We start from the raw sequence: 17,836 nt of genomic DNA, 5'->3' as shown, positions 1-17,836 counted from the left end.
TATTGGCTTCAGTTATATTTGTATTTTCAATATATTATCATAAAAATATTTGAACGTAGAGCCAACTTGAACTTTACAGTGAATACCCAGGATTCTGGTTATATTTTGAAAGAAGACAGTCCATGGGACTCACTGAGTGGGCAGAGCCTGTGGGGTATCTTGGGAGGGCTGCAGCGGGCGGTCAGGTCATTTGACCTGGAACTAGAACTGCAGCCCTGGTCTGCAGCATCACACCAGACCCAGACCCCGAAAAATGATTATATGTTAAGGACAGTCTGCTGGTCTGTTGGTACCTAACCTTTTTTGGGTTATGAATCCAATAAACTATGAGCAATTTGAACCTTTCTTAGAAAATGCAAGGAAAATTGTTTGTAGTTGCAGAGGAATCATGAATACAGACCAATAAAAGACATAAAATGCAGTCTATTTCACTCAATTACAAAATGTTCAGTGTTGCAGAACCATTGTGGGTAAACATTACTAATTTTTAGTGAACATATGAGGACCCCGTGCCTCACCAGAACAACCTCCTGTCTTGCCCCCAGAATTCCTGTTTCTCCATCTGCCTGGTCTATGGGCAATGTGCAGAATACGTAATGAAGAGGGGAGCAGTGAGTATTGGGTTATAAAATTCCGTGGAACCTGGAACACACCCTTCTGAGTACTGTGAAGACGTGCGCCCCAAGGCTAGAGCTGAAAAGAGGCTTGGGGCCGGGTGAGCCTTCCAGGCAGGGTCTGCCTCCAAGTGAAGCTCCCCGAGGGTGGGGGGCATAGGGATGGAACCCAGCCAGATGGGAGCCTGGGCCCTGCCCAGCCTCAAAGCTTCGAGCTCAGGAAATCCGGAGGCAGGGGAGGGGGACATCGTTGCCACATTCCCCAGCCCTTTAAGACCCCCAAGGCAGGAAGGCTGCCCGGGCCTCACCAGCTTCCCTCACAGGCTCCTTCCTGGGAGGAAGGGGCTGCCTGTGCCCTCGAAGGCGCAAGGGAGGGCAGGAGGGAGGCTCGGAAGGTGTTGCAATCCCCAGCCCCCGGGCCTGTCAGAGGCCGAGCCATTAACGACAGAGCTCGGGGAGAGAAGCTGGACTGCAGCTGGTTTCAGGAACTTCTTTTGATGAGAAGAGAAACCAAGGAGATCAAGCAGGGGCCGGGCCAGAGGCTCCAACGTGAGTAGGGGATCCCTAGAGAGGGGCTGAGCCTTGGGCTTGATGGAGAGCTGGAAACCTGGGGCCACTCCCCGCAGCTCTGCCAAGTGTTCATGTCCGGGGTCCTAGGCCTAGGGCCAAGGATTCATCCTTTGGAACCCCAGCCCTGGACAGTGAATCTCTTTTCACAGGATGCCCCTACTTTGGGGGGTATTGCACCAGGGAAGTCACTCACATCCAAGTAGCTCCTTGAGGACACTGAGCTGGGCTGGGGACAGGCATAATCATTCTCCCCTCCCCATGCCTCTGCCTCTCAGGACGTGTGTCTGAGTTCCAGCCGCGCAACCCCTCCCCGTCTGGGTCTCTATTTCACTCTCTGTTTCCATCTTTCCTCCTCAGCTTCTCTCTGGCTTGTTATTTCTCTGAGTTTCTCTGTCTTGCATATTTCCTGCTATCTCTTGAATCTTAAACTCTTGGTAACAGACCGCTTCCTAGGCTCCGGACCTCCGAGTGCCCCCCACTCTCTGGGTCAGCGTACATCGGGCCCTTTTTCTGTGTCTCTCGACATCTCTCTGGCCTCAATCGTCCTCTTGGTGGGTCTCTGTCATTTTGGTCTGTGCGGATTTCAGTCACCTCCTCACACTGCCACTCTTTGTATCTCTCTCTCTCTTTATCTGCAGCACATCTGGAAAGGCCTCTCCCCTCTGTTTATTCCCAGCCCCCTCCTCCCTCCCCACCTTCCCACGGTGAGAGTAGAAACAGCAAGGGGGCCAGGGGTGTGAAATGGGGAAGACAGTGTGAGGGGGAGGGTTGAGTGTGATGAGGGAGAAACAGAAAGAGGGGATGCAAGGGCAGCCCGCCCAGGAGGCATCAAGGTGTGCTGAGCCGCAGAGCGAGCACCTGCAGGGCCCAGCGGACATGGCCAGTGACGGGAGGGCCAGGGGGCCAGGGAGCTAGGAAGAGGGGATCCAGAAATGGGGCTTTGGAACTGTGCAGTGTGGCACAGACAAAAGCAAGGTGGCAGAGCTCGGAGGTGTGACCACACAGGCTGTGAGGAAGGCAGAGGTGAGGCGAGAACTGAACTGTGCTGGATTCCATGAGCTGCTGACCCGTTTTCTGGCTCGTGAAAATAACCTATGGTTGCTGAGTGCCAACTCCATGCCAGGCACAGTGCTAGGTGCCTTTACCATAATCATCTCATTTCATCCTCACAACAACCCTGAGGAGTGAGTGCTAATGTTCTTTCTTTTCCACAGATGGGGAAACTGAGGCTCGGCTTGGAAAGGTGAAGTAACTTGTCCAAGGTCACAAAGCAGCTGGTAAGTGGCAGAGCTGGAGATCAAGTCAGGTGACCTGAATCTGAGCTGGGCTCCAAAGCTCTCTGTATATCATCCCCTCAGAGAGTGAGACTCAACAGGCCCTAGGCCCGCTCAACCAGGCGGGGGGATATCTAGGGCTGCAGTGGAGGACCAGGGACTGAGGCCAAGCAGGCCAACACCCAGCACCCAGGGGGAGGATGCCGGGGCCTCTTGGGGTTAGATTGTGTACTCTGGACAGGAGCCAGTGGGGGTGGATATGGTGGTACTGCACAGGGCATAGGCTAGGCCTGAAGCTGACCCTGGCTAGGGCAACAGGGCTGGATATGATCAAAAGCACATGGAGATGAAAACCAGTGTCCCAAAATCTGGGCCTTGGAGGCTAAATCTTCCCTGACCAGTGTTGAGGGGGATGGATAATCAAACTGGTATGCTGTAGTAAGAAGGTTACCAACCACTGACGGGTAGACAGATGCTCGGGATAGTTGTACAGGTCTCTCACTGCACAAAACTGAGGAGTAACTAAAGCTGAATCCAGGCTGTTCCCTAGTTGCCAGGTCCTAGTGTGGTGCTGCACCCGTCCTGCGGATGAGGTGTTTTCTTTCTGATTTGCACAAAGGAGACTTACAGGCTAGCAGTCACTGGGTATTCCAATACTGCAATATACACTAATAGACTGGGGGTTTGGGTAAGGCCCCTGAGAGCAAGAACAGCCTTGGGTATCTGGGCAGTTCTTATCCACACCTCTGTCTGGGAGGGAGAGAAAAGGATTCTCCTACCTTTCTCCCTGCTGAGCACGAGGGACCTGCTGGGACACTACCTGCATGTATGTGTCCAGATATGGACATGCAAGTTGACCAGCAATTCCCACTAATCTGCCACCAAGAGCACCAACTCATGCTGGAGGATCAGGTGTTGGCCCCAAGATCCCAATGGGAGCAGGGTGAAGATGAGGCTGGATACCTACCCAAGTGGTAGAAACCTCTGCATACTTCCTAAGACTGGAGCCAAGGCACCTTCCATCCAGGTGCTATGGCCGCGACCATATGATGTCTGACCCCAGAAGGCCACCAGAGGTCTGTGCCCAGAAGTGGGGGCATACTGGACCTGTCGGGTGCCCCACTTGATATTCTCTCAGGCCCATATGGCTGAGGCAGCCAGCTTCCTGCAGGTGTAACCTGACAGCCCCTTGCCTCCGCTGCTCCATAGAGTTCTCCCTTTCATCCAGGGAGTGTCCCTGACAACACTGGCATGGTTTCCCCAGGAGAACCTGCCTAGTACTCATGCATGCCCAACCTGGATGTGCAGGGAGTGAACACCCCAAGAGGCATTCCTTGACCAATGGGGGCAGGAGTCAGTGGGTAAATCTTCCCATCTTCCCTCCCATCCAAGGGATAAATTGACTCTCCGGTGGACAGCTCTGAGAAGTGTTCTACATGGCTCTTGGGAAGGTTCCAGCAGGATAGAGCCCCAGTTGTCCACAGAGGTGACCAACATATGATGTAACTTTGTGTTGGCTTTCTCTCTGTCCCTGTTTCATTCTCCCCATTTCATCCTCTCCTTATCTGCTGCTAGGATCTTCTCAAAATAAACTACCAGCATGCAATTCCTCATCTCAGGTTCTGCTCTCTGAGGGGAGCCCAGCTTAGATAGCTGGGAAGGGTGAAGAATGCTGTTCCTCACTGCTCCTTTCCCTGCTCTTTCCTGGAAGGCAAGTATAATAACAGTGGCTGTCACTGTCATTTCCTATGTTCCAGGCACTGTGCAAAGCCCTTGACTTGCATCATTTTGTGTCTTCCTCTCAAAGTCCCATGAAGTATAGGCTGCTGTTACTTCCATTTTGCAAAGAAACTAAGGCTCAGAGAAGTCAAGCAACCTAGTCAAAGCTGCACAGTGACAGACAAGGATTAAGATCAGCTCTGACTCCAAAGCCCATGGTCTTAAACAAACCTCCTGCCTCCAGGTGAACATCAAGTTGGCACTATGGCAAGGCTGAGAACCTGCAGCCTGACTTGGGCTGCCTTGATCATCCTGCTGCTCCCCGGAAGTGAGTATGGCCAAGGATGAGGGTGCAGTGGTGAGGGGAAGTTACAAGGAGAGATATTGGGAATTTTCTTGCACTGCCACATGGCTCCTGGGATTCCCAGAGAATCCCAAAAGACTCAAGACTGAGCCACAGATATGGGGTAGCTGGCATCCCACCCACAGACTTCCACAGGCAAACCACCACCCAAGAGGAATGGTGAGATGACCCGGGCTGTCATCCTGGAAAAGGCCAGTGGGGCGCAGATCTTGTCCACAAATCTCTACCAAGCTGTCAGAAGGAACCCATGGGTCCTATGTAGCCTTGGTGGGCAGCAAAGGGATCAGGACAGAAGCTACAAGGGGACAGGTTTCATCCTGAAATAAAGAAGCCCAGGCAGGGCTTGGTACCAACTATGGAAACTCTGTCTTGAGAGGTAGAGAACTTCTCATCCCCAGAGGTATGCAAGCTGAAGCCAGGATTGACAAAGATGCTGTGCAGCAGGGGTTGGCAAACTTTGTCTGACAGTAATGTTTAGGCTTTGCAGGCCACATACTCTCTCTGTTCCTTGTTTGTTTGTTTGTTTGTTTTTGAGACAGGGTCTGCCTCTGTTGCCCAGGCTGGAGTGCAGTGGCACAATCACAGCTCACTGCAGCCTCAACCTCCTGGGCTCAAGTGATCATCCCGCCTCAGCCTCCAAGGTAGTACAGGGCATGCCACTACACCCAGCTAATGTTTTTGTATTTTTTGTAGAGACGTAATTTTGCCATGCTGGTCTCGAACTCCTGGGTTCCAGTAATCCACCTGCCCTGACCTCCCAAAGGATGGGGATTACAAGCATGAGCTGCCATGCCCTGCCTATTGCATGTTTCTGTTTTTTCAGGTTTTTTGTTTGTTTGTTTTTTTGAGACGGAGTCTCACTCTGTTGCCCAGGCTGAAGTACAGTAGTGCAATCTCGGCTCACTGCAACCTCTGCCTGCCGGGTTCAAGTGATTCTCCTGCCTCAGTCTCCAAATAGCTGGGATTACAGGCGCCTGCCACCAGGCCCGGCTTATTTTTGTATTTTTAGTAGAAACGGGGTTTCACCATGTTGGCCAGGCTGGTCTCAAACTTCTGACCTCAGGTGATCCGCCCACCTCGGCCTCCCAAAGTGCTGGGATTACAGGCGTGAGCCACAGCGCCCAGGCCTGTTGCATGTTTTTATTTGGTTTTTGTTTTGTTTGTTTTTAACTCTTTAAAAATGTAAGGAACATTCTTAGTTGTTAGGCCATACAAAAAAGGCCACTCAAGCTCTGCTGTAGAGGGCAGAGCATCAGGTAGAGTTTTGAAGCAAACAACCTGGTAAATTTCCTTCCAGCCTGAAATCCTGAGTCTGTGAAGCAGTAGAAGCCCTTTGCTGAGAATCATGAACTTGTTCTGTGACCCTGGGCAAACTGCTTCTCCTCTCAGGGTCTTCACATCCCCATCAGTAAAACAGGCCTAAGAAAACCTGAGAGAGGACAGAAAGCATTGCAGGCAAAGTGTATCTTTATTTGTTCATTTATTTATCAAAAAAATTCATCGACCGGTGCGGTGGCTCACACCTGTAATTCCAGCACTTTGGGAGGCTGAGGAGGTGGATCACAAGGTCATGAGATCAAGACCAGCCTGGCCAGCATGGTGAAACCCCATCTCTACTAAAAATACAAAAAAAACCTTAGCCGGGCATGATGGTGCGTGCCTGTAGCCCCAGCTACTTGGGAGGCTGAGGCAGGAGAATCGCTTGAACCCAGGAGGCAGAGGTTGCAGTGAGCTGAGATTGCGCCACTGCACTCCAGCCTGGGTGACAGAGCAAAACTCCATCTCAAAATAATAATAATAAATATTCACGAAGGTCCTACTCTGTACTAGGCACTGGGAATACAGTAATAAGCAAACAGCCAAGGTCTGCTGGCCTCACAGAATTATAGTCTAGCTGGAGTGATAGATAAGTAAATAATCATAAGACTCTATAATTATGAAGGATAATAAGAGCTTTGAGGAAGTACAGGGACCTTGGCCTCCTCCAGTTCGTTAGTGCCTGGCCTGGTTTCTTCAAGATGCCTAAGCATTAACCAGGTGAAACAGGGGTGGGAGAGAGAAAGAAGAGTCCCTCCAAAAAGAACAGCAGGCTGGGCACAGAGGGTCACATCTGTAGTCCCAGCACTTTGGGAGGCTGAGGCAGGAGGACTGCTTAAGCCCAGGAGTTTAAGATTAGCCTGGCCAACATAGTGAAACCTCATCTCTACACACACAAAAAAAAAACCAAAATCAAAAAATTAGCAAGGTATGCTGGCATGAACCTGTAGTCCCAGCTACTCAGGAGGCTGAGGTGGATCACTTGAGCCTAGGAGGTCAAGGGTGCAGTGAGCCATGATTGTGCCACTTCACTCCAGCCTGAGTGACACAGCAAGACCTTGAAGAAAAAAAAGAAAAAGAAAACCAAACCAAAACAAAACAAAAACACACAGCAGGTGCAAAGATCCAGAGATTAGAAAGATTATGGAGTTTTCAAAGAATAGCAAGAATGAGCCAGAATGGCTGGAGCTGAGAGACCGGTACAAGCTGGAACTGAGAGGGTCAGGCAGGGGCCAGGCCACAAGAGCTAGGTGAAGGATTTGAGTCTTTATCCTAATGATGGCAGCACATACTCACATGCCAGACACCGGTCTAAATGCCTTCCATATGTTATCGCATGCAATCCTTCCAGCAACACTAAGGTAGGGATGATTTTTATCCCCATTTTACAGATGAGAAAACTGAGGCACAGAAAATCTCAGAAATATACCAGGATCATGTAATTAATAAGCAATAGAACCAGAATTTAAACCGAGGCAGTCTAGTCCCAACATCCACACTCATCCATCACACCATACTGCCTTTCAGAGCAATAATGTGCCATTGAAGTGCTGCGATGGAGATGGGGTAGCAGAATCAGATTTGAATTGTGAAAAGATTGCTGTGGTTATGGGTCTTATCACTCTACTCACTGCTTGCACCATCCTCGGGGAGGGCAATGGGGAGTTAACAGTCTCCATCTGGTGGTGTGCTGGTGCTGGCTTGCAAACACTAATTGGGAACATCTCTTCCAACTCCCCGATCAATGATGTCACTTCAATAGGCTGAAATCAGCTACAGTGAGAGTATTTACACCATGGAAAGGCACACGCTACAAACCAGGGTCTGCTTTTCTCTGCCAAGCTGGCTGATAAACAGTTAGTGGCACAGCACTATCTCTGTCTTACCTCCATAGCCTCTCGAAGTCTCCGTCCACATCCTTCCATTTCCAGCCCCCATGTCTTGAAGGGTGAGAAAGGAAGGTGAGGGCCCTGAGTCTAGGAGTACAAAGACCTAGATTATAGCCCAGCTCTGCTAGGCAGAGGAGTCGTTCCTGGCCCATTCTCTTCCACCCCAGGTCTGGAGGAGTGCGGGCACGTCAGTGTCTCAGCCCCCATTGTCCACCTGGGGGATCCCATCACAGCCTCCTGCATCATCAAGCAGAACTGCAGCCATCTGGACCTGGAGCCACAGATTCTGTGGAGACTGGGAGCAGAGCTTCAGCCCGGGGGCAGGCAGCAGCGTCTGTCTGATGGGACCCAGCAATCTACCATCACCCTGCCCCACGTCAACCACACTCGGGCCTTTCTCTCCTGCTGCCTGAACTGGGGCAACAGCCTGCAGATCCTGGACCAGGTTGAGCTGCGTGCAGGCTGTAAGTCCCTCCAGCCATCCAACTACTCTGCCTCCAACACCCTCCTGCCAATACTAATAAGAATATTAGGCCGGGCCCGGTGGCTCAAGCCTGTAATCCCAGCACTTTGGGAGGCCGAGATGGGCGGATTACGAGGTCAGGAGATCGAGACCATCCTGACTAACACAGTGAAACCCCGTCTCTACTAAAAAGTACAAAAAAATTAAAAAACCGGGCGAGGTGGCGGGCGCCTGTAGTCCCAGCTAATGTAGTCCCAGCTACTCGGGAGGCTGAGGCAGGAGAATGGCGTAAACCCGGGAGGCAGAGCTTGCAGTAAGCTGAGATCCGGTCACTGCACTCCAGCCTGGGCGATAGAGCAAGACTCCGTCTCAAAAAAAAAAAAAAAAAAAAAAAAAAATATTACCGGCCGGGCGCGGTGGCTCACGCCTGTAATTCCAGCACTTTGGGAGGCCAAGGCAGGCGGATCACCTGAGGTCAGGAGTTTGTGACCAGCCTGGCCAACATGGTGAAACTAAAAATACAAAAATTAGCTGGGCATGGTGGCGGCGCCTGTAATCCCAGCTACTCGGGAGGCTGAGGCAGGAGAATTGCTCGAACCCAGGAAGTGGAGGTTGCAATGAGCCGAGATCACGCCACTGCACTCCAGCCTGGGCAACAAAAGTGAAAATTGGTGTCAAAAAACAAAAGAATACTACCTATTGAGCTCTTATCTAATAAGCACTTTATGGGCATGATATCAGGTAACAGTAGTACAAGTTGGTACTACTGTGTAGCCTCACTTTGCAGATGAGGAAACTGAGGGTCAGGGAGGGTACATGACTTGCCCTTGTCACACATTAATAAGGATGGAGGCAGTGTGGCTTTAAAGCCAGTGTGGTGACCACTACTCTACATAGCGCAAGTCCTCAGCCATCAGAGGGTGTCTCCAGGGAGAACATTCTCTACCATCTGGGCTTGTCCCCGGCTTCTCCCCCACCCCCGTTTCAAACTTCCTTTCAAACTGAGCAAGATGGAGTTTGTGCCAAGTTGAGGCATAAGGAAAAAACAAAGACCAAGGTTCTTGTTTAAGAATCAGTAATGGGCCGGGCACAGTGGCTCACACCTGTAATCCCAGCACTGTGGGAGCCTGTGGTGGGTGGATCATTTGAGGTCAGGAGTTTGAGACCAGCCTGGCCAACGTGTAGAAACCCTGTCTCTACTAAAAATACAAAAATTAGCCGAGCGAGCCGAGATCGCGCCACTGCACTCCAGCCTGGGCCACAGAGTGAGACTCTGTCTCAAAAAAAAAAAAAAAAAAAAAAAAAGGGCCGGGCGCGGTGGCTCAAGCCTGTAATCCCAGCACTTTGGGAGGCCGAGACGGGCGAATCACGAGGTCAGGACATCGAGACCATCCTGGCTAACACGGTGAAACCTCGTCTCTACTAAAAAAATACAAAAAACTAGCCGGACGAGGTGGCAGGCGCCTGTAGTCTCAGCTACTCGGGAGGCTGAGGCAGGAGAATGGCGTGAACCCGGGAGGTGGAGTTTGCAGTGAGCCAAGATCCGGCCACTGCACTCCAGCCTGGGCGACAGATCAAGACTCCGCCTCAAAAAAAAAAAAAAGCATCAGTAATGGCCACTGCTAAAACTTATGTAGCATTTCCTGTATGTCAGGCACTGTTCTGAGCACTTCATGTAGAGTGAGTCATTTAGCCCTCATGATAACACTAGGGGTGGGATTTTACCATTATCCCCATTTTACAGATGAGGATGCTGAGGCACAGAGCAGTTAAATAACTTCAGGATCACAGGGCTAATGAATGGCAGGACCAGGATGAAAACCCAAACACTACACTGTCATTGACAAAGCGTCTGGAGTTGGGAGACTTGGAAGTGGGCCACCACTGGGCTGCTGGGGGTCTGTGAGGCTTGCCCCTGTACATGCCTGCGACTTAGCTTCCCCCAGGGCTGCCCTTCCAGAGCCACTCTGCCTGGAGACAGGGGGACAGAAAAGGTGACAACAGAGGAACCAAGCCAGGGCAAGGCAACACGGCCAGCTAGTCCCAGAGGGTGCTTTCTGAGTGGTCCCACCCAAAGCCCTCACACTCTTCCCACCCACATGCAGACCCTCCAGCCATACCCCGCAACCTCTCCTGCCTCATGAACCTCACAACCAGCAGCCTCATCTGCCAGTGGGAGCCAGGACCTGAGACCCACCTACCCACCAGCTTCACTCTGAAGAGCTTCAAGTGAGGAGGGGCCCCCACCCTGGTCACCTCCCTTTGGATTCTGGGATGGGGCATGGGTAGGATGTTGGGCACACCTCTGGGAGGGAGAAGGGAGCCTCGCTTTCTTCCTCTGCTTGGCACCCAAGCCTGGACTATTGGCAGGAGCCGGGGCAACTGTCAGACCCAAGGGGACTCCATCCTGGACTGCGTGCCCGAGGACGGGCAGAGCCACTGCTCCATCCCACGCAGACACCTGCTGTTGTACCAGAATATGGGCATCTGGGTGCAGGCGGAGAATGCGCTGGGGACCAGCATGTCCCCACAACTGTGCCTTCAGCCCATGGACGTTGGTGGGTGATGCAGGGGAGGGAGGGGGTCCCCAAAATGGGCAGACACTGAGAGAAAGGGAGAGGGAAACACAGAACCAGCAACAGACAAGACGACACTGGAAGACCTAGAGACAGAGGCAGAGGAGAGGGACGGAGACAAAGAGAGGTGCAGCTGGAGACAGAGAAATGGTGACACAGACCCAGAGACAGGAAGACACAGAGGCAAGGAGGCACATTCAGTCATGCTTTCAGCGCGTTTCCTGAAGCACCCACTACGTGTTAGGCACTGCCCTAGGTACTGGGGATACAAAGCATCAAAAATCCTGCCCTCAGAATGTTAGAGTCCAGTGGGGGAAAAAATAAGATAGAATTTCAGATGGCAATAAGCAGAAAGGAGAAATTAAAGGAGGGGAAGGGCATCGAGAGAGAGGGGAAGGGGAGCACTGGCTATTTCAATAGGCTTGTCAATAAAGGCCTCACTAAGAGGGTGACAATTGAGCAGATTCTTGAAGGAAACGAGGGAGCAAGCTGCTGGATATCTGGAGGGAAAACATTTCAAGCAGAAGTAACAATCAGTGCAAAAGCCCTGGGGCAAGAGCAGAAACAGACACCTAGAGAGAAACAAACACACAGAAAGAGGAACCACAGAAACCGGCCATTAGCAACGTGGACAGATGGTGAACTGCAGACAGGGAGACAAGAGGGAGCTAAAACAGAGCCCTCTAGGGTGGGGCAGGGAGACTTTCTGACAGTCCCACTCCTTGCAGTGAAACTGGAGCCCCCCATGCTGCGGACCATGGACCCCAGCCCTGAAGCGGCCCCTCCCCAGGCAGGCTGCCTACAGTTGTGCTGGGAGCCATGGCAGCCAGCCCTGCACATAAATCAGAAGTGTGAGCTGCGCCATAAGCCGCAGAGTGGAGAAGCCAGCTGGACACTGGTGAGGCAGAGGGCAACCTGGAGAGCCTGAGGTGGGGGGGCAGGGGGTAGGGTAAGTTGGGCTTCAGCTGGCCCTAGAATGACCCAGCCATCCAAGGCTCATAGTCATGTCCGCCCCCAACCAGGTGGGCCCCCTGCCGTTGGAGGCCCTTCGGTATGAGCTCTGTGGGCTCCTCCCAGCCACGGCTTACACCCTGCAGATACGCTGCATCCGCTGGCCCCTGCCTGGCCACTGGAGCGACTGGAGTCCCAGCCTGGAGCTGAGAACTACTGAACGGGGTAAGGAGGTGATGAGAGGCTGGCAGCAGCCATCAGTATCCAGTCCAGGCTTCAGGGCCTTCCCCAACTGGCACCCCCTCTTCTTGTTCCATCCACAGCCCCCACTGTCAGACTGAACACATGGTGGCGGCAGAGGCAGCTGGACCCCAGGACAGTGCAGCTGTTCTGGAAGGTGACTCCCTCTGAAGGCCATCCCTCCACCTCGACACCTCCTCCAATCCAAACAGGCCCCTGCAAACCGAGGCTTAGGACTGCAACAGGTCTGGGAGGCGTGGATGCATTTATATGTGATTTGCATGCAATTTGCATGTGCCTAGGGAGCTGAGTTAGCTTTTGGAGAGACCACAACGCAGGTCACAGGGTACTTCAGTGAATAGTTAAGAGCCTGCTGTGTGCACCGACTTGTTTCTTCCTGTCCTCTGGTTTCTTCCTGCCCTCCTTCCTAGAACCTAGCACAAGGGAACAGAGGGAAAAGGGGAGGGGGATGAGAAGCCTGGCCCCAGCCTGGGGAGGCTCCGTTCGGATGATCCATCCACCCCACCTAGAGGCTCTCCTTGACTCAAGATGAGCTGCACATCCCCTTCTCTTTTTCCTCCTGTGCCCCGCAGCCAGTGCCCCTGGAGGAAGACAGCGGACAGATCCAAGGTTATGTGGTTTCTTGGAGACCCTCAAGCCAGGCTGGGGCCATCCTGCCCCTCTGCAACACCACAGAGCTCAGCTGCACCTTCCCCCTGCCTTCAGAAGCCCAGGAGGTGGCCCTTGTGGCCTATAACTCAGCCGGGACCTCCCGTCCCACCCCGGTGGTCTTCTCAGAGAGCAGAGGTAAAGGGGGCTGGCGGCCAGAAGAACACAGAGGTCAAGCACACCAATTCGAAGGCTAGACTGCCTGGGTTCAAATCTAGTCCCCTTAGCCGGGGGCGGTGGCTCACACCTATAATCCCAGCACTTTGGAAGGCTGAGGTAGGCAGATCATCTGAGGTCAGGAGTTCAAGACCAGCCTGGCCAACATGGTGAAACCCCATCTCTACTAAAAATACAAAAATTAGCCAGGCATGGTGGCGGGCACCTGTCATCCCAGCTACTCGGGAGGCTGAGGCAGGAGAATTGCTTGAACCTGGGAGGCGGAAGTTACAACAAGCTGAGATTGCACCATTGCACTCTAGCCTGGGCAACAGAAGGAGACTCCATCTCAAAAAAAAAAAAAAAAAATCTAGTCCTATCACTTGCTAACAGTGTGACCTGAGCAAGTTACATCCCGTCCCCAGCCTCTGTTTACACATCTAGCAGATGGCGATGATAACAGCACCTACTGAGGGGTGCCGTGGGGTGTACATGAGTTAAGACAAGTACCTGGCACAAAGTAACTGCTCTGCATGTGTTTGCTGTTGTTATTCTCATTAGCCAGAACCAGGTTAAGCTCTCTCTCTCACACACACACACACAGCCCCTTCTGCCAAGAATGCCAAGAGAGAAAGCCCCAGGCTTTTCCACCTGGAACATGGTCTATGAGTTCATTGCTCATTCTCAGGAGATCAGCTGCCACCACCCACTGCTTTCCCTAAACATGGGTCCTCGCCAGGTGGGACGAATAATCACAATAACAATAATCATAGCTAATATTCCCACTTACTAGCTGTGCGATCTTAGATAAGTTTCTTAACTTCTCTGTGTCTCTCAGTTTTCTCATTAATAAAATGGGAACAAGAGTAGTACTTCCTGGGTATGACTATTAGAGGACTCAGTGAATTAAAATATATCAAGGAGTCCAGTACAGTGGCTCATGCCTGTAATCCCAGCACTTTGGGAGGCTGAGGTGGGCAGATCACCTGAGGTCAGGAGGTCAAGACCAGCCTGGCCAACATAGTGAAACCCCATCTCTACTAAAAATACAAAAATTAGCCAGGCATGGTGGCGGTTGCCTATAATCTCAGCTACTTGGGAGGCTGAGGCAGGAGAATCACTTGAACCAGGGAGGCAGACGTTGCAATGAGCCAAGATGGCGCCACTGCACTTTAGCTTGGGTGACAGAGCAAGTCTCCACATAAAGATAAAATAAGGTAAAGTAAAAAGTAAACTAAAATAAAATATATCAAGGACTACGCCTGACACATACCAAGAACCAGAGAGTGTTAGCTATTATCACTAACAAGAACTACTCTGTGCCAGGCACTGTGCCGGGCTTGTTTTGTGCATCAAGTCATTTAATCTGCACTGAGACCCTATGAGGTAGGAACTTTTATCATCATTTCCACTTTACAGATGAGGAAACTGAGGCTCAGATGTTGACCTACCAAAGGTCACCCGGCCTGTAAGTAGCAAAGCCAAGATTTGAACCCAGGCTTCTGGCTCCAGGGCCTGCATTCTTTTCACCTTCATTCCACCATTTCCCACCCTGTCTCCAGGCCCAGCCCTGACCAGACTCTATGCCATGGCCCGAGACCCTCACAGCCTCTGGGTGGGCTGGGAGCCCCCCAGTCCATGGCCTCGGGGCTATGTGATTGAGTGGGGCCTGAGCACCCCCAGCACGAGCAATAGCAACAAGACCTGGAGGATGGAACAGAATGGGAGCGCCACAGGGTTTCTGCTGCAGGGTAAGCCTGGCCTGGAAAGTCGTGCAGGGCCAGGGACAAAGGGAGGCAGTGCTTGTCTGACAATAGGCATGGGGCAACCTGAACTGCCCAAGAGACATGGATTCTCCAGCCTTTCTTGATCCTTCACTGTTCTCATTTCATATCCTCATAATCAGGAAGTTCTTCCTTAGTCTAACCTGATCCTTTTTCTATAGCCCTGACCCTGCCACCCTTCTAGCTCTCTCTTCTACTTTTCTTCCCTAATTCTCATCAAATGATCTAAAGAAGATATTGCAGAGGTTAACCCTGAATCATGAGACCAGGTTAGCCCTGACTAGAGGTCTGAGGCTAGCTCCTGATCATTAGCACAAGTTAGCCCCTAACAGGAATGCCTACCTCATTTTCTCTCTACAGAGAACATCAGGCCCTTTCAGCTCTATGAGATCACTGTGACTCCCTTGTACCAGGACGCCATGGGACCCTCCCAGCATGTCTATGCCTACTCCCAAGAAATGGGTTCGTCAACCACCAGGCCCCTTTCCAGAATCCTCTCCTCTCTCTCCCAAGGCTCTGCCTGGTCCCCAGCAATCAGCAGTATAGGGAACATTGCCTTCTTACCATACTTTCGGCCCTGGAGAGGATCTCTCCCAATCCCCTGGCTTAACTAACACTGGATCCCTACAGCTGGACAGAAATCAGGTGCTGTGATAAAAATTGAGTAGAGAGTTGGCACAATTCAAGGAGCAAACCTGGCAAAAATCAATCCATTTCCCAGACAAAAATAAAGTGTTATATGTAACAGAAATTGGACAGAGGGGCCGGATGCAGTGGCTCACACCTGTAATCCTAACACTCTGAGAGGCCAGGGCAGGCAGATCCCCTGAGCTCAAGAGTTTGAGACCAGCCTATGCAACCTTGTCTCTACAGAAAAATAAATAAATAAATCAACCAACCAGCCAATCAACCAAAAATTAGCTGGGTGCAGTGGTGTGTGCCTGTAACCCCAGCTACTTGAGAGGCTGAGGTGGGAGGATTGGATTGCCCAGGAGGTCGAGGCTGTAGTGAGCCAAGATGGCACCACTGTACTCCAGCCTGGGTGACAGAGCGAGCCCCTGTCTCAAAAACAAAAGCAAAAGAAATTGGACAGAGGACCTGGCATAAATTTGGAGAGTGAGTGGCAGAAATCAGAGAGTAAATCAGATGAAATCAGGCCTGGTAGAAATCAGAAAAGTGAGGCTCCAGAGTCAAGCAGAGCCAGGTTCAAATCCTGGCTCAGATACTTAATAGCAGTAGGTGGAATCTGGATTAAATCCCTGGAAAAATGAGGCTTGGCATGAGTTCCCTTGGACTCTTTTCTCACCCACCCCACAGTGCCTGGGAAGCTACAAGAAGTCCAATCGGGCTCTTGCTCTGCCCCACTCCCTTCAGCTCCCGCACCTCTCTCTTCCCACAGCCCCCTGCCATGCCCCAGAGCTGCATCTAAAGCACATTGGCAAGACCTGGGCACAGCTGGAGTGGGTGCCTGAGCCCCCTGAGCTGGGGAAGAGCCCCCTTACCCACTACACCATCTTCTGGACCAATACTCAAAACCAGTCGTTCTGTGAGTCTATCCTCAGTTCCCCACAGCCCCAGAAGGCCCGGGAGGGGGTGCTCAGCTGCCATGGAGGCAGCTTCAGCATCCAGGCCTATGCTGACCGTACACCCCTCCCAGCCACCATCCTGAATGCCTCTTCCCGTGGCTTTGTCCTCCATGGCCTGGAGCCCGCCAGTCTGTATCACATTCACCTCATGGCTGCCAGCCAGGCCGGGGCCACCAACGGTACAGTCCTCACCCTGATGACCTTGATCCCAGGTAAGGGGAGACGAGGGCTGGGCAGAGATGGCTATTGGAAGGGTACCCCACCCAAAGGATGCTGATTTTGAGAGTAGATGGGGACTGACTTTGAATCCCCTGGTCGGAGGGAGGAGACCCAGCCTTCCCCACATGCATTCTAACTTCTTCCGGCTCTGCCCTCACTGCAGAGGGATCCGAGCTACATATCCTCCTGGGCCTGTTCGGCCTCCTGCTCTTGCTCTCCTGCCTCTGTGGAACTGCCTGGCTCTGCTGCAGCCCCAGGTGAGTCCCTTTGAGAGACCTGAGATCCTGCATCCCCCACCCACAGGGAACCTCAGGTCGAGGTGGGCCCATCTAAGTCCCTTCCAACCTTCCCAAACTTTGGGGCCCATGTCTGAGAGTCCCAGCCCCCAGCTTCTTTTCTCTGCACTAAGGGCAGCTGCATCTCTTCAGATGGGATGGGTGGGACAAAGGATGAAAAGATTGGAGGGTATGTCTGACCCAGCCTCCACCTGCCCTCCTCTCCAGCAGGAAGAATCCCCTCTGGCCAAGTGTCCCAGACCCAGCTCACAGCAGCCTGGGCTCCTGGGTGCCCACTATCATGGAAGAGGTGAGAATCCAGGAGGGAGAGGGAAATGAGGTGGGGATGTCAGCCCAGGCTCAGTGAAGGGACACCTTCTGAAGCCAAATACTCAGGTCTTCCTGTGACTTCCGGCAACATCCCCTCCCTTTGGAGTGAAGCAGACCCAAGTTTGAATCCCAGCTCTGTCCATCTCAAAGCCTCGGTCACCTCCCTGTGATATGGAAAAACTGACCATGCTGAGTCCGAACGGTGCATGGCATATGTCAGGCATGTGTGAGGAACATACCAGTGCTTTGCAAGTGGAACCCTTTGTGTTCCAGCAGTAACAGCAGGAATGTCCCCACAACTGCCTGGACCCAGACAGGGATGGTGGCTGGGCAGACATCTGAAAGGAGCCATGCCCTCACCCCACATCCTTGTGTGCAGGAGGCCTTCCAGCTGCCCGGCCTCGGCATGCCACCCATCACCAAGCTCACAGTGCTGGAGGAGGACGAGAAGAAGCCACTGCCCTGGGAGTCCCATAACAGCTCAGAGACCTGTGGCCTCCCCACTCTGGTCCAGACCTATGTGCTCCAGGGGGACCCAAGAGCAGCTTCCGCCCAGCCCCAATCCCAGTCCGCACCAGCGATCAGGTCCTCTACGGGCAGCTGCTGGGCAGCCCCACAAGCCCAGGGCAGGGCACTATCTCCGCTGTGACTCCACTCAGCCCCTCTTGCGGGCCTCACCCCCAGCCCCAAGTCCTATGAGAACCTCTGGTTCCAGGCCAGCCCCTGGGGACCCTGGTAACCCCAGCCCCAAGCCAGGAGGACGACTGTGTCTTTGGGCCACTGCTCGACTTCCCCCTCCTGCAGGGGATCCGGTCCATGGGGTGGAGGGCTGGAGAGCTT

General features: G+C 52.5%; 1 protein-coding gene across 1 annotated transcript; it reads left to right on the top strand.

Annotated features, from left to right (window-relative positions):
- The first annotated feature begins 978 nt into the window (after positions 1 to 978).
- Positions 979 to 17,836, top strand: LOC117087217 (granulocyte colony-stimulating factor receptor-like). Its single transcript, XM_033217162.1, has 17 exons — positions 979 to 1,163; positions 2,399 to 2,461; positions 4,216 to 4,505; positions 7,915 to 8,211; positions 10,316 to 10,439; positions 10,581 to 10,768; positions 11,515 to 11,684; positions 11,809 to 11,962; positions 12,061 to 12,134; positions 12,571 to 12,784; positions 14,365 to 14,553; positions 14,947 to 15,048; positions 15,986 to 16,132; positions 16,244 to 16,384; positions 16,555 to 16,648; positions 16,895 to 16,976; positions 17,376 to 17,836. The coding sequence occupies exons 3-17, from the start codon at positions 4,442 to 4,444 to the stop codon at positions 17,643 to 17,645; spliced, it is 2,310 nt and encodes a 769-aa protein (XP_033073053.1). The 5' UTR covers positions 979 to 1,163; positions 2,399 to 2,461; positions 4,216 to 4,441; the 3' UTR covers positions 17,646 to 17,836.

The sequence above is a fragment of the Trachypithecus francoisi genome, unplaced genomic scaffold, assembly GCF_009764315.1.
Source record: "Trachypithecus francoisi isolate TF-2019V2 unplaced genomic scaffold, Tfra_2.0 Contig00628, whole genome shotgun sequence".
In the NCBI taxonomy this organism is placed as follows: Eukaryota; Metazoa; Chordata; class Mammalia; order Primates; family Cercopithecidae; genus Trachypithecus; species Trachypithecus francoisi.
Note: the sequence above shows the minus strand (reverse complement) of the source record. Positions and strands in the feature narration are given on the sequence as shown.

Excerpts from the sequence above, each read along its gene's own strand:
- LOC117087217 (XM_033217162.1), top strand. The coding sequence starts at position 4,442 with ATGGCAAGGCTGAGAACCTGCAGCCTGACTTGGGCTGCCTTGATCATC. Across the intron at positions 11,685-11,808 it reads GAGAAGCCAGCTGGACACTG|GTGGGCCCCCTGCCGTTGGA; the intron begins GTGAGGCAGAGG and ends GCCCCCAACCAG. Across the intron at positions 16,385-16,554 it reads CCTGATGACCTTGATCCCAG|AGGGATCCGAGCTACATATC; the intron begins GTAAGGGGAGAC and ends CCCTCACTGCAG.